Below are 14,907 nucleotides of genomic sequence, written 5' to 3' on the forward strand. Positions count from 1 at the left end.
GGCGGAGGGTGAGAAGAGAATTTATTTTTTTTTTTTTTGTGAAATGATGAAGGACCTTTAAAACCAAGACAGATCCAACAATTATAGCTCCTGCAAGGAAACATGGTCTTTCTTGCCTCCATAAGCACTAATGGTACTAGTGGTTGTGTAAGGAATATTTACAGCTCCTTCAGAGGTTGCATTTGAAACAGTTTTGTTTATCTGAAATTTCAGATTGATTTATGCTCCAACATAATGTTTCCTGATCATTGGGAGCTCATGTAATGGCAGTATGCACAAAGCTAATATTTCAAATTGCACACAGTGCTTTGCAGAAGTAGTCATAGTTCCATTACAATTTGTCACATTGCAACCGCAAACTGGTATTTTAATGAGATTTCAATGATAGACCAACACATAGCAGTGCATACTTGTGAAAAAAGCAGAAAAATTATACATGGTAATGATTTTTTTTTAAAAAAATAATCAAACCGAAATTGATTGATTTTAATATATTTTTTTCATAACATTGTTGAAAAATGTGGTGGGTATACTCAGTCAGCGTTCACGAGTCAATACTGTGCAGGATATGGTTTGTGTTCTTGTCTTTGTGAAACGGTTCAGTCCCAGTCAAACTGGATGACGAGCATCTGTGAAAAAATCACTTTTCATGTCTTGTCACAGATTCTCTTCTAATTTAGATCTGCACTTTGATTGAGCCACTCAAAGTATGTTTAGATTTAATTTTACAATGAAAAATGAACTTCCACCTCAATTTCGAGTCTTTGCAGCCTCTAACAGGTTTTCTTCCAGGACTGGCCTGTATTCGGCTCAATCCACCGAAGAAAAGCAGTCCCGCCGCATGCCATCAGCATGTTTCACATCGGAAAGGTCGTGTTTAGGGTGATGTGCAGTGTTAATTTTCTTCCGTAAAGCCATTTGCCATGTTGTCGTGTTTGCTGTGCTGCCTACATGGCTTCTGGCAAACTTGAAATGGATTTTTGCACAGCTAGTTGTCCTTTCAACAGATTTTCCTACCAGAGCTGTGAAACTCCTCCAGAGATCCCACGGAGCTCATCTCCGGTTCAGGTAGAGCGTCATGTCTTCGTAGGTTTACAAACTCTTGCGTTTCCAATTGATGGGGTGAACACTTCTGTTCCTGATATGGATATCGTTTTAAATCATAACCCTGATTTAAAACGTCTTCACCACTTTATTCCTAATCCGTTAGGCGTGCTCCTTGGTCTTCATGATGCGTTTGGTTCCTAATATTCTTTGACAGATCTCTGAGGCCTTCACAGAACAGCTGTGGACGCACTCAGATGACGTTACACACAGGGAGGCTAATTTTATTAATGAGGTTACACTGGATTTGTTTATCGGCATCAGAAAAATCACTGAAAGCAAATGCATGCTTCTATCTGAAATAAACATTTCAGATGCTTATTTGTATTTCGTTTCACTTCACAATTATTCACTGCTTTGTGTCAGTCTGGTTCATTAAAGTTTATGGTTGAAAACTGACAACTGCGGTATCAATACTTTTGCAAGTACTGTATTACCATAAATATTAAAAAATATATAATTTCTTTTCACAAAAAGGCTCACCCATCAAAACGTGTTTTCTAAATCCTGTCTCCATATTTTGTACAGATCTTTTATAAAGGAGAAATTAATTAATATAACCAGATGGGCCTAAAACTCCTCTTTTTTTAACTAGATGAAACCAATTTCATATTTGTGGACATTTGGGGTGTTATAATCTTATTGAATAGTATGCTGACATCGTGAAAATCTCTTTTGTAATATTAATCCAAAATCATACTTCCCTATAGCTGAAAGTCTGACTTGTTGCCATGCACTGCGCTTACCAGACTGCCTTAGCTGTTGTACTTCTGAAATATTCAGGTTCATCTTAAGCACTTTTAAGTTAAAATTGTCTTTTTTTTTTCTTTTTTTTTTCCATACTGTGACAGTTGCATGAATCCCAGAAGTAGTTTTTTTTTTATTTTTTATTTTCTATTGCATATTTATTATTTGACTATAAATGTAAATGAAGTAGAATATTCAGGTTCACGCTGTTATCCTACAACACTTAAATCCTTAACTGTGACAGAAAACACAAGCTAGGTTTCAAATGTATAACCACAAGTTATGTTGCTGAATTGACTGTAAGCTGTCAGCCAAAAATACGTGAAAATTAAAGCTGTAACCAGTATTGAAACATTTCCTGTCTCTTTTAATTCCATTGTGATTTCAGGTTGACTTAGCCGAATGTGAAGTCAACATCTGTTTTAAGAAAATATGAATATGGGTCAAATTAGATCAATTTGAGCCAAAATCAGCCTGAGCTGCCAGCAATTTTGGGGGTTTTAAAGCTTCCTGTTGCATAAGTGTCACAACTTTGTATGGAAATGTCTGAAAAATATTTGAATTTACAGACCTGTTGCATACTCAATCAATGAATTGTTTAGCAATTTATTAATCTTTTTATCCGCCCCTACGTTCATCTGTCAAAGTATCATTTATCTGTCTATTCATAAGTCCCTCAGTCGATCATCTTTCCATACATTTTCAATACATTTGTCCATCATTCATCAATTTAACTATTTCTCTGTTCATCCAGCAAAGCAGTTTATTTTCCATTTGGCTGAAATGAGAATTCATATATCCAACCTTGTTCATCCATCCTTTCATCTTTGCCATTCATGCATCAAGCCATTCATCTATTTGTTCATCCATTCATCCATCCATCTGCAACTAGACCTGGACTCGTCTTTGGTGTAAGGACAATTTTATTGTGTTGTAACGTTTTCTGGTCCACAAAACAAAAATACTAATGTCACATCTTCTCAGTACACTGAACATAAATCCAAGCAAATCTCATAAGAGTTACTGTTTCACAGGAAATTTCACAAAGGCCAAAATCATTCCTACACAATCAAAACAAGCATATTCATTAAAAAAAGAGATTTTAAGAGGCTAAAAATGAAATGTTACACAAAATGCCTTTGTTTGAGATGCAAAAATGTGCCCTTCTGCTCTGCAACTTTAGTGTGCAGATCTTTAATCAGAATATTTAACCTTTGGCTTTATATATTACAAAAACACGCACGCGCACACACATACAGTTCATGAATTAAAAACACTAAACTGGTTTAATTTCAACACAACTGCAGGCAAGGAGTAACTCATATCCATATGTATGGACCACACCTATTAAATCATTGTGAAGAAGTGAACTTTAAAGGTTTTAATGTTCCAGGCGGTTGAATGTAAGAAGCAGGTTAAGTCTAAGCGATCTGCAGTAACATCTATGAAAAGGTTTGACCTGGTCTGACACAGAATACCCCACAGTGATCTGGGATTATACAGAATATAATCCATGACTGAATGGTTGATTTAGAGCGGAGCCTTCCCAAGCTACACTCTGTCCAATCATCCTGGACAGCAAGTCAAAGACGGTCGATCTACACTCATTCATGTCCTTTTGCTCGACAAAGCCAACAGACAAGATTTTCCTTTGCGGATTTCACTTCTTCATCTTGAGGTCGGCCTCTATGGCACTACGGCGCCCTCTGGTGCCACCGTCCTGTGATCAAAAATCCACACAGCAGCAGTTTTGGAAACCTTGAATCTGGACCTAAAAGTGTTAAAGGAAATGTTTCTGAAGGTAATTGATGTTTACTTACAAAAAGAGAAAGGAGAAAGGCCGGCGAGGACATGGAGACGGTGTCCTGTAACATGAAAACAATGCAGAGGACTTACTTTAGACAAGCTTCCTAAAAAATGTACTGAACCATGTTTCTGTATAAACTATAAAGAAACATTTGGGTCATTTTTTTATTTTTATTTTTTGTTCCAAATATTTCTGAAACAAGAAGTCAACTAGTTTGACTCGGGAACTACATTCAACAAACAGTGTTCCACATGTTTATTTATATTCTTTGTCATCAGTTTAAATGCATGCTCTAAAAAATACATAACTACCTCTCAAAAAAAAAAATGCTAAGTCATTAGAAATATGCTTCAGATAGGTAAGTAGTCCTGAAATGTAATGTTTAGGAACTTCCTTTTTTCTGCTTTCCTTTCTTCGTACCGCTAAAAAACATCATAGCAAAAATGTACATTTGTGCTATTTGTACAGAATACCAGGTCAAATGCCGCAGGATCTGCAGGTTAGTACTGTAGATGAACAAAACTAACAAACACACAGAGGAAGTTCTGGCGCCCTTAATATCGCTCCATGATATGAGAGGAAAAACAAATAATCTCATGGATCTATCGTCAATGGCTGAGCAGTGGAGTGACGTAAATTATAGTAAAAAAATATCTTTATAATGAAATGCAGAAATTGCAAAGTGCCTGGCGTTGTATTGTAATAGCAGTGAGATAAAAAGTAGTTTTAATAGAAGTTAATGGAGCATTTAATTGTCCACTTTTGGCAACATGGAGTATGTGGGACTGTGTGAAAAATACTGAAGCAATCAGATGAATCAATCTGGATGCTAATCACCGACACATTCAGGAACCTAATCAGCTACAAAGCTCTGATAAAGCTAATAAATATTCAAAGTTTTGAACTTTGAATATGTTTGGGAGTTTGAAGTAGATGTAAAAGTGTGTGAGAAATTTAAAACCCTTTTTAATTTAAATCTTTGGTGAAGACTGAAGGTTTTGTATCTTCTTCCTTTAGATCCGCCTGACGTCACTCTCTGGTCTCATCTTCTCCGCTTCCTGCCTTCTGTCTTAGTTCTAGTGAAGCACCTTGTCAGTGGAGTCCTGCCTGCGCGTGCTGTCGCGGCCCCTCAGGCTCTTGGCGCTGATCCCGGATTCGGACGTCTCCATGATGAGCTGTGTGGCCAGGAACTGTTGGATCTGCTCCAGGACGTCGCGCTGCATCTCCAGAGCCATGTGGTACACGTCGTGGTCCAGCCCGTTGTACATGACCGCGTTCTGAAACATCAGCATGATGTCCCTCTGAAACTCGGCGGTGGTCCGTATTAAGCCGGTCTCGATGTTCTTTTTGATGGTGGCCAGGTCCATGGGTCTGCAGAAGAAACCACCAGAGAGACGAGTCTCAGTGATGGGATTTCTTTAATTTATTAGCATTTTGCAGGTGGATTTGGTGCTGACCTGTGAACAATGCTGTGGTATCCTGGAGCAATTTCATCTGTTACTGGCTGAAGAAAGACGTTTGCATACCTGCAACAAAATAAATGGGGCTGTTCTATGAAGGCTTCAGAGGTATGTCAGAGAACATCAGTGAATAAACAACTTCATGAAGACCAAGAAACACAGCAGGGATGTCGGAGATGAAGTTGGAGGGAGTCTCGGTTGGGTTGAAAAGCTGTGGACATCTCACAGGTCAATTCTCAAACTACCAAGACATTTTAGTCCACCCAAACAAGAAAATAAATCAGTTTTCCAAAGTTTCCCTTTATGTTAAAGCGGCAAGAAGTAAACCAGAGTTACCAGAGAACCATGAGTTTGTGACAAGCTGTGGTAAATGTAGTAGAAGGTACTCCAGTCAGATGAGGCTAACATGTACATTTTTAGCCAACATGCAAAACCCTGTGTGTGCAAGACTAAAACTGTACCTCACCCTGAAATCCCTGATAACACTATCCAACACTATCCAAGTCTAGCTAACCATAGTGGATGCAGCATCATGTTGTGGATATTTTATTCTTCACCAGGAATAATGAAGCAGATCAGAATAGGTGGTAAGAAAAGTGGAGATGCTAGAGGTTACAAAACATTAAAGACCGGGGCCTTTTAGCGAGACAACGACCCAAAACACGAAGCCGGGACTAAAGTTCTTCACAGGTGATCTCCATCCAACCTGACTGAGATTTAGCAACCCTAAAAGATTTGAAAGGTGTGACTTCAGTGAAATGTGGTTCTAAAATAATGATTAGGGACTCTAAGAAATATAAATTTAATCCCCGATTATTCGTACCCCTGCCAAGTTTGAGGTTTAATCTTAGAATTTGTCCAACATTTGTCGTCTGACCGAAAGTAGTATTGCGTAATGTTTTGGAATGGCCCAGCCAGAATCCCGACTATCAGGATTTGATGATTGAGAAGGGTACAAATCATTTTTTAAAAGCTATTTTCTGTTAATATGTAAATGAAAACAGAATCTGTTGTTTGAAAATCGATACTCTTTTGCATCATTCTTTTAATAGACACGCATATCATTACCTATTGGACACAAACCTCTTTGCTGAATGAACATCTTAAATGTAAATCTGCTGGGGGTATGAATAATTTTGGCCTTAACTGGGTGTTGGTCCACTATGTTAAAGTCCGATGGAAAATACTGATGCAACGAAGTACAAAAACTTTATTTTGATACGAATGCCTGTGCAAGGCACCGTACGTCTCGTTTCCTGACCTGTGATTGGCTGCTGCTCGCCACACCAGCATAATGGCTTTCTTCCAGATCTTGTGAGCCTGCAGAGCTTCCAGGTCCTCGCTGCACACCGAGCTGCACAGCGCAGGTAGAAAAGAAGGAGAAACGCAGATGTCAGCAGGAAGTGGAAACTGCAACACCTCTCCGCCGCCACACGCTGATGATGACAGTCATTCCTTCGCGAGTCCCTCGACGTGTTCCACTCACAACTGTGACGACGCGGGGCTGCTGGGGATGGAGTCGGCTGTGGTGTGGAGCTGGAGGGACGAAGACGCCGTGTGGAGGCTGTACCCGTCCTCGCTCTCGCTGGCCGCAGGTTCCAGCTCCATTTCGCCGTCGGGTTCCGATGAGAACTCCTCCGCCACGTCGCCCTCTTCTTCCTCGCACAGCTCCGGTCCCGTGGCCTCGCTGTCCGCTTTCGACCCCGAAACGTTCTCTCCTTCCTCTGCTCCGAGTCCGTCCTCTGCCTTCGCCTCCGCGGACAGAAACGGAGACGCGTGTGGAGATAAAACTGCGTTTGAACAGAAGAATGCCAGGCATCGTGTTTGCCTTACCTGGGAGTCCCAGTCTGCTTCTTGTTTGTCTTCTAATACTGAGTCTGCTAAAACTGCAAAGATGAATAACAGGAAGGTTTGTTTATTAAAAAAAAAAAAAAGTTGAGGTATTAATATTGAGCTGTGAAAGTGTTTTATCCTCACAGATTTCTTCTGTTTTCGCTTTGCTGTTCAACTGAAATGTAACAAAAGGCCTTATTCCCTTAACAAATGAAACAATCAGCTTTTTGTATTTACTCAGATTATTTTTATCCAATATTTAAAGTTCGTTGATGATCTGAAACATTTAACTGTGACAAAAAAAAGCAAAAAAATAGAAGAAATCTGTAAGGTGGAAAACACTTTTTCACACCACTGTATTTATGTCTGTCTGCATACCTCCAAAGGCTTTTTCCAGTTTTTGCGGTGGTTGCTTTTCACCTTCACAATCTGTGCTACCATCTATTGAAATGTGTTTGCTTGAGCCTTCCTCTCCCTCTGCCTCTCTCGCTCCTCGGCACTGTGAAGGTGTGGCGCTGTGCTCCAAAGTCTTTGAGCCGCACAAGGAAGAGGGAGGAAGGCTCTCCAGTTCCAGGGGAAACGCTGACAGATTTTTATCTTGGCTGCTGTACAGAGAAGAGAGCGACACTTCTGCGCTGCCCTCCAGGATCCGGTGAGTGGGGTGTGGCTCTTGGGGCTGTAAAGGCCCGGTGTCCCAGGCCGCAGTCAGAGTGTGGTCGTTGTCCTCACAGAGAGACAGGGCGGCCTCCACGGCGGCAGCATCCAGCGCCTCCGCAGCCTCATCCGCCTGCAAAGCGGGGAAACTTCAGTCAAACCGGAAATCAGAGAAAGCACAGAGAGGTAAGCTATTTCGCTACATGTTGAGACATTCGGGCTGCGAAAGAGAGCTAGACTTTCAGCGGAAAACAGGAAGGCTGATTGGAGAACAGCAAAACTCCTTCGTTCTATTGTTGTTTTGTTTTGTTTTTTAGCTTTTATGCTGTTAAAATGCTGAATTAGGAAGAGCACACTTTCCACAGAATTAAAAATGAAATACTGTTTGAAAACATTTCCTGCACACAAACATAAAACAGATGTACAAGCATTCATTTGATCATTTAGCTTCATTTCCTCTATTCAAATTCACATTTTGTAATATTGGACATATATTTTTAGAGCTGTAGTGTGGCCAGAGAATAGGTGTATTTTTTTTAATTAATATTATTTTTAATATTTACATATTTCATTTTATTTTGTCACATAAATTTTAATTGTGTAAGGGAATCTGGTAAAAAGCTTAATTTCCTTTAAAGTGGATGCACCTGAACTTCGTCCAGTTTCAATAAACTAACCTAACAAACGAGGGGAAATATGAATCAGGAAGAAAATATCAGCAGATCACAAAATCATCCACGGATTTCTGATTGGTGCATCTGTAATGAAAACACTCACATTATAAATGTCATTCTATCTACACCGGAGCTTTGGTTTTAATAATTTCTCCAACCTTGTCTTCAATGATGGCGATAATGTCCCCCACTGTCTTCAGGTCCAGCTCGTCTCCCATGTAGGACGCGGTCACATCTTCCTCGCTGAGCTCTGCCACTTTACTCTCTGCAGAGTCAGCTTGGCAGTTCGGATGGACAGCTGGCGCCATTACATCGACCGCTGCAGATAAAGCAAGCCGTAATTTAACTTAATTTAAGCAAAACCATAATTTAAAAAAATACATATATATATATAATTTTTAACTACCAACAGAAGTTAGTAGTTAAAAGCACAGGGCCTAACCTGTACTTTCTGAGACGGCCGGGTCGACAGGAGCAGAATGAGGTGCGGGGACCGGACCGCAGGAGGCGGAGTCTGCGCCGACCATGAAACCTAACGGAGAGGAAAACTGGGCCGGACCCGCCTCCAGAAGACGGGACAGCATCGGCGCACCTGCCGCGCGAGTTTATAAACACACAAACGGACTGAAGCAAACAGCAAGAAGGAAATATCACATATCAATCATGTGGAGAGCGTACCTGTTGCTTGAGAAATAGGCTGACATGGTGAATGCAGCTGTGAGTCATGTGATCCCGATACGTTACTAGGCGACCCGTCACTCTCTCCAATCTGGGAAGAACAACAGCAAAAAGAAAAGAAATCCCATGGTATATATATATTATTAATTAGTTCCACAATCCTTCAGAACTGACTACTGCATGTGAAGGAAAGTAATCCCTGATCAGGATGCTGCCACCACCTTGTTTCACTGTATAACAAATTAAACTGTAGCGATAGCTAAAGGATGTAACTGATTCTGATGTAATTTGATGAAAGCTCTTCCAGGACACCAACTAACTGATTAATTTTTTTACCCTGACCCAGTTTAGGAACAAATGACACAAGTCACATTTACTGTGATAAAACTTTCTAAGTGAATTATTAAACTCTTATTTATTACATAATAAACTTTCATGTTAAGAGGGGCGTGTAAGACCTTTTACATTCAGAGTGCGTTCCCTTTTATGCTTTAGGAAGTGATTATTTATGCATCAGAGCATCAGATATCACATCAAAATCAGAGGGACCTAAAAAGCTGCATGGCGAGGAAACTTAGCAGGAAAACATTTACGTTTCCTGATGGATTTTTGTAAAGTCCATTCATTTGTTTGTACTGATTTTTCATTCTTTTTTGGGTTATATTTGAACCAGGAGTAGGGAAAGCAGATACTGGCTGTAAAATCAATGAGGTGGGATTTATTGTGTTTCATAAATAGAAGTTGCTGCTATTTATAAGCTTGTGCTCTTCCCTGATTTGAATAAATTGGGTTCCATCTGTTTGAGCATGTTTTTTTTTTTGTTGATAGATTGCTGCCAATTACAAAATGGAGTTTGTACTCAGAGTTTTAAAATAACTGAACCTGCAGTTTATTCAGTACATTTGCACTGTTTGGTGGTCATTAGCAGTAAAAGGCAATAGTTTGGCCAGCTGATGTCTTTATTTTTGTTTTGCTCTCTTCTTCACCACTGAGGAATATTAGCTCTCTGATTTTACATTTTTTTATCATCACTTGGTTGTAAGAAAAACTCCAGACTTTGTAATTTTGCTAATCAACAAAATGAGTATTCGTCTGTGTAGGTACACTGATACAAACTGAATTGTACATAATCTTTATCGTTACTCTTCTAGTAATAAATATTAAACAATATCAGGGTAAGCCCAACTCGCTTACATGCAGCGCAGTTCAAAATATTAGTGTAAACTTTGGAAGACCTTTTTCTTCAACTTGTTCAGTTTTAGTGGAAGTCCAGCTGCTTACCAGTCTGGAATTTGATGCCAAGATGCTGCCTTTCTTTAATAACTCTGACAGGAGTGGAGATGGCGGTGGGGTGGCTTTCTGGCTCAGGAGCTTTTTTTGAGTGGGGTCATCCAGAATCGTCCCATGGCTGATGTCATCGTTAGCAGGTCCAGGGGTTTGGGAAAATGTTACTGATGCTGCTGTTCCTGAAGACTAGAAACGCAGAGAACAAGTCAAAAAGAAAAATCTGCTCACTTATGCGCTGGTTTTCAACAGTTTTTCAATGTGTCATTTTCTTTTTTTCCTACACTGATCAAACACGTATTGAAAGAATAATACAATTTTTATGCACTGAACCTTCGGAGACTTACATTTTTTGCCGGTGGACCATCCAGCGTCACGCTCTCCACTTGGTCACCTGGTGGGACGTCCTGTCTTGGGGAGCTGCAAGCTGAGGGCGAATGCATGGTGACGCTGGGTATCCGTTTAGACAGGCTCTTCGCTGCCTGTCTGGCTGAAAGAGGAAGAAGCAGTTTTCTAATCATGCAAGCTTTTTCCTGCCTCAAATAGGGAAATATAACAATGATGCGCCAGCTTTTAGCTGTGCAAACAGATCAATAGTTGGTGGTCCATCAATAAATTAGTAGAAAACTCTAATTCCAGGCATTTGATTTAAAAAAAAAAACTGACACTCATGTACTTTATAGATTCATTGCACATAGACTGGTATATTTTACGCATTTATTTCTGTTAAATTTAATGACTAATTAAAAAAAAACCTATTTCTCAAAAAGGTCACGATTAAATAAAGTGCAATTAAGAAAATGGATTTTTATTATATAAATGTCAGGCTGCTGGAAAGTCTGTGCTCTGAAAAGCAGTCTGCATTGTTGGATCTCTGAGGCGTTTAGGTCAGTGGTTTTTTTGGCTGATCCAGCACAGTGACAGTGTGATCATTAAAGCCGGTGTTTGGTACTTTTGGCAATGTGTGTAAAACTGTCCAGCGGTCCTGGGACACATGAAATAAATTGTACTGACTTGTGACTGGCATTCATTTTTACTTTAATAAGCTCTAAGATGAATAGATCCAAATGAATTAATATAATATTGAGTGGAAATAACAGTAGTAAGAAGCATTTACCCTGATAAGCAGCGTCTGTGCTTTTTCTTTTTAACTCTGCTTCCTCCTCCTCCTGCTTTCTCTTCCTGGCAGGCACAAAATATGAATATTTTTACACGCCGCATTTTATTAAGACGTCTATACAGATTTCGCTCGTCTTACAGCTGAATGTCTTCCCATAACTCCTCCAACTTGGAATCCAGATGTCCAGCCTGAATCAGCTCGGCCTCTCTCTTCAGCTTCCTGTCAAACCAGCAGCACATTAACTCACTATAACCCTCGACCTGCTGCTGATTTTTATGGAGTTTAAAAGATAACCTGTGAGTTTCCTGCGTGTCTTTGATCAGCTTCTTCAGCTCCTCGATCCTCTCGCCCGTCAGCCGGCGTACGATCACGTCCTCCACCGTCTCCACCACTTCACCCTTCTCACCGCGCTTCCGCCTACGAGTGACACAAACGTTGGTTTATGGCGCCATGATTTGCCAACATGTGTCAGAAACAGAGCTCTTGTTTGCTCACTTTGGGGCCTCTGTTGTTTCCAGGAGCTCAGAGTACTTGGAGGCACAGTGCTGTGAGGATGCAACAAAGAAAGGGGATCGGTTTTGTGACTCAACAAGATACGATGAGTCACAGCTGCAGCATGAATTCATGCAACAAGAAAGAACTCAGGATACCTTCTGAGAGAACCAGTCCGGGGGTCGGCCAGGTTCTGCAAACGGCTTGATGGCTCGACTGACAGACACCCTGCTGACACGGAGAGATGCATGAGTCGTTTTGGAAAATCTCTTTAAATTTTAAAGGCAGAATTTACTGAGCAGCATGCATAACAATCATTAACAAAAAAGCAGAAACGCAGAATTCTGGCGAGGAGTTTATTTGCACTCCTCATTTGCATGAAGTTCGTAAAATTTTGGGGTTTCGATTATTAATTTGAACTGTTTTATTTTTCTAGGGCGAAATAATAATAAAGTTGAACTTTTGTGAATCATAAAAACAAAATTTATGAGCACAAATTTGAGTTCTCTCTAATATACAGAAAGAATGGTCAGAACTATTCTGTTTTTAGTTTGTTTTATGAGTTTGGTTGATTCCTGTAAAGTTAGAAAAATGCTATACAAATAAAATATATTAGTATTATTATTGTTATTAGATGATTATTGCATCTAATTATTGCAAATATGATATCCAGCTGCTGTTCTCCAGCAAAATGAACAAATTTGGAGCTCATACTTCTACGTTGTTCTGCAATGTAAAGCACTGTCGACCTGGGCGAACCAGGAGGCAAATACAACCTGTCATTGGTTGTAAGCTAACAAAATGTGGAAAAGTTCAAGGGGTACGAAAACCCTGCGCCCCAAGATCCTTGGGATGGAAAATTTAAAAAATTTAAGACATTTGACATTTGAATTTAAGACATTTGAAAATTTGAGACATTTGCATTTTGGCAGATGGAGCTAAATGCTCTGTAAAAACAAACAAACATATATTTGCATAATATATGGATGTTTGAACCTTCCCCTACAAAGAATGCATTTTTAAAAGCCAAGTATCAATATAAAAAAAAATGAGTGGATGCAACATTTCGATTAGGCTGTAGCTATTACACATTTATAGCAAGTGTGTTACACATTAAATGTGCGCATCATGCAGTAACATTTCATGAAGAGTTGAATGGTTTTGCACTGACTGAATGGAAGAGAATGCATTACCAGTTCTGATCTCCGCTCTTCATGACAGATGTGGCCAAACACAGCTTCTCCCTCACTGACCATGGCTCCGTTGGTCCAATCACAAGCAGCTTGTGCTCTACACGAGGGGAGGATGTGGATGAGCCATGGCACACACACACTACGCACCGATAATGTTTAATAAATAAAACCTTTATGCTCTGCTGTTCGTGTCGCTCAGAAAAGGCCTGGAATCGGCTCTACTGATCATGTTAAGACCGTGGCTTGTTTTCGTGCAGTTTTATGAACGAAATTCCAGCAGAAGCTGTAAATCAGACCCCCTCCCCCCTCCCCCCGGAAAATCAAAATGTCGTTTGTGCACATTAATAAAAACTCAATAAACAGCAGTGTATTAGACGGAGCTGTCAACTCGTGATGACATGCATTAATCCTTGCAGCAAGCTCCCCTGCAGGGCTGCCATGAAGGGAAGTTAGTGCTGCTGATTCCAACAGTAACGTTGGCTGTGTGCGCCACTGTTACTCACTTCCAACCCCGTTTGCCATCTTCCTGTCATCCCGACCTTCCATACATCTTGTTGGAGGAAACCCCGGCGATAAAACACGGCTAACGGCGACCGAAAACGACACAGCCCTACAGACAAACTGTGGACGTTAACATCAGTCTGTGTTGCGTTCAGGCTGATTTTTTTCCCACCCCTCTCTCTTAGCTAGCACGCTGAATCACCGTCCCATTCTTGCGGTTCTTCTGTGCTGTAACTTGGAGACTCCAACTAGCTAGCTCGAAAGCTGCGTTCAGCTGACGGAGTTAGGAGAGGCGGAAAGGGTTTAGTTTCGCCAGAACCTTTGCAGAAACTCAGCTACCGAGCTGCATTCAGCCCCCCTCTGATTTTTTAGCTCACTACTCACAAGGTTATTTGTCATTCTAGCTAGCAGTGAACTGTCCCTTCACGCCCACCTCACTTATGATGATGGTACAACCCCCAAAGGCTAAACGATTTATAGAAGTTAACTTGATTTGGTTTTATGCAGATATATGGTTTTTATCACAGAGCATGTAGCTCCATCTACCGTAACGTTAAACTCAAAGATCTTAAAAGTGTTTTATTTTTTGTTCCAATCTCCAGTGTCAAACAAAAGTGCTCATACCCCTTGAACGTTTCTACATCTTGTTAGGCTACAACCAGTGTCGGGTTTAGATATTTGTCCTATGGGCAGTTGCCCAGGGCGGTACTGGAATGGAGCATGCACAGAAAGACCAGATGAAGTATCACCACCTCCCGTGATCTGTTTAGAAATTGTTCCAAATATAAATCTCATCCAGACTTCCCCCAATTTCTGTTTTTCCTCCAAATACAAATATGTAGACTGTAGTTACAAAAAACTCACTGCACACCCCTCACAATCGTCTGATGACGTTCTGCATCACAGTAGGTTATGGATGCTCCACCATGCCAGACAAGAAAAGGCTTTAGAGAGAAGCAACGGCACAGAAGAACATTGGTTGTCACTGATGGACATTTACATCTTCAAGAACAAACATGGACCTTTGGAGGGGCAGCAACAACCCATATTAATAAAGAATCTGAAATCTAAACGGATCATGCTGTATGTGTCATTGCAAAGCAAATTTAATCTGTTTCCCACGACAGGTATAATGTTGCTGTTGAGGGGTTTCTGCTGCTGATGGTGGTGAAGGGCTGTGTTGATGTTAGACTATAGTTTTTAAACAGAGCATAGGAGAGAACATCACTGGTTATGACATATGTTATGAAATAAGCAAATTTGCTGCTATTTTACTAAATAAACCCTAATAATACCCTAATAATATGACAGCTTAACCTCCATAACAACTTTGCTGCAGACTGCTTTAAAGATCAAAAAC

At 40.3% G+C, this 14,907-nt stretch overlaps 1 protein-coding gene and 1 long non-coding RNA gene across 8 annotated transcripts; one reads left to right on the forward strand and one right to left on the reverse strand.

Annotated features, from left to right (window-relative positions):
• The first annotated feature begins 38 nt into the window (after positions 1-38).
• LOC107836822 (uncharacterized) lies at positions 39-3,571 on the forward strand. Its single transcript, XR_001662787.1, has 2 exons — positions 39-142; positions 793-3,571. It is a non-coding gene; the product is annotated as an uncharacterized LOC107836822 (long non-coding RNA).
• Positions 2,759-13,989, reverse strand: brd8a (bromodomain containing 8a). 7 transcript variants are annotated; one of them, XM_016674043.1, is made up of 20 exons: positions 13,550-13,989; positions 13,047-13,143; positions 12,012-12,084; positions 11,857-11,906; positions 11,656-11,778; positions 11,500-11,580; positions 11,359-11,423; positions 10,589-10,731; positions 10,239-10,430; positions 8,958-9,048; positions 8,722-8,871; positions 8,438-8,598; positions 7,330-7,738; positions 6,953-6,989; positions 6,605-6,874; positions 6,380-6,472; positions 5,116-5,184; positions 4,747-5,029; positions 3,672-3,716; positions 2,759-3,571 (listed from the first exon to the last, which is right to left on the reverse strand). In XM_016674043.1, the coding sequence occupies exons 1-20, from the start codon at positions 13,590-13,592 to the stop codon at positions 3,512-3,514; spliced, it is 2,535 nt and encodes an 844-aa protein (XP_016529529.1). In that variant the 5' UTR covers positions 13,593-13,989; the 3' UTR covers positions 2,759-3,511. The 7 variants fall into 7 exon arrangements, with proteins under 7 accessions (XP_016529529.1, XP_016529543.1, XP_016529535.1 ...); XM_016674057.1 differs by having other exon boundaries at positions 6,605-6,864; positions 6,952-6,989; XM_016674049.1 differs by having other exon boundaries at positions 6,605-6,870; positions 6,952-6,989.
• Positions 13,990-14,907: the final 918 nt, after the last annotated feature.

The sequence above is a fragment of the Poecilia formosa genome, unplaced genomic scaffold (assembly GCF_000485575.1).
Source record: "Poecilia formosa unplaced genomic scaffold, Poecilia_formosa-5.1.2 Scaffold3, whole genome shotgun sequence".
NCBI classification, from domain to species: Eukaryota; Metazoa; Chordata; class Actinopteri; order Cyprinodontiformes; family Poeciliidae; genus Poecilia; species Poecilia formosa.

Bases quoted from the DNA above. Each gene is read 5' to 3' on its own strand.
- brd8a (XM_016674033.1), bottom strand. From the start codon at position 13,592: ATGGAAGGTCGGGATGACAGGAAGATGGCAAACGGGGTTGGAA. The intron at 6,875-6,952 runs GGTAAGGCAAAC...GTTTCTGTCCGC, and splicing joins GAAGCAGACTGGGACTCCCA to GGAGGCGAAGGCAGAGGACG. The intron at 5,030-5,115 runs GTCAGCACCAAA...TTTCTTCTGCAG, and splicing joins TACCACAGCATTGTTCACAG to ACCCATGGACCTGGCCACCA.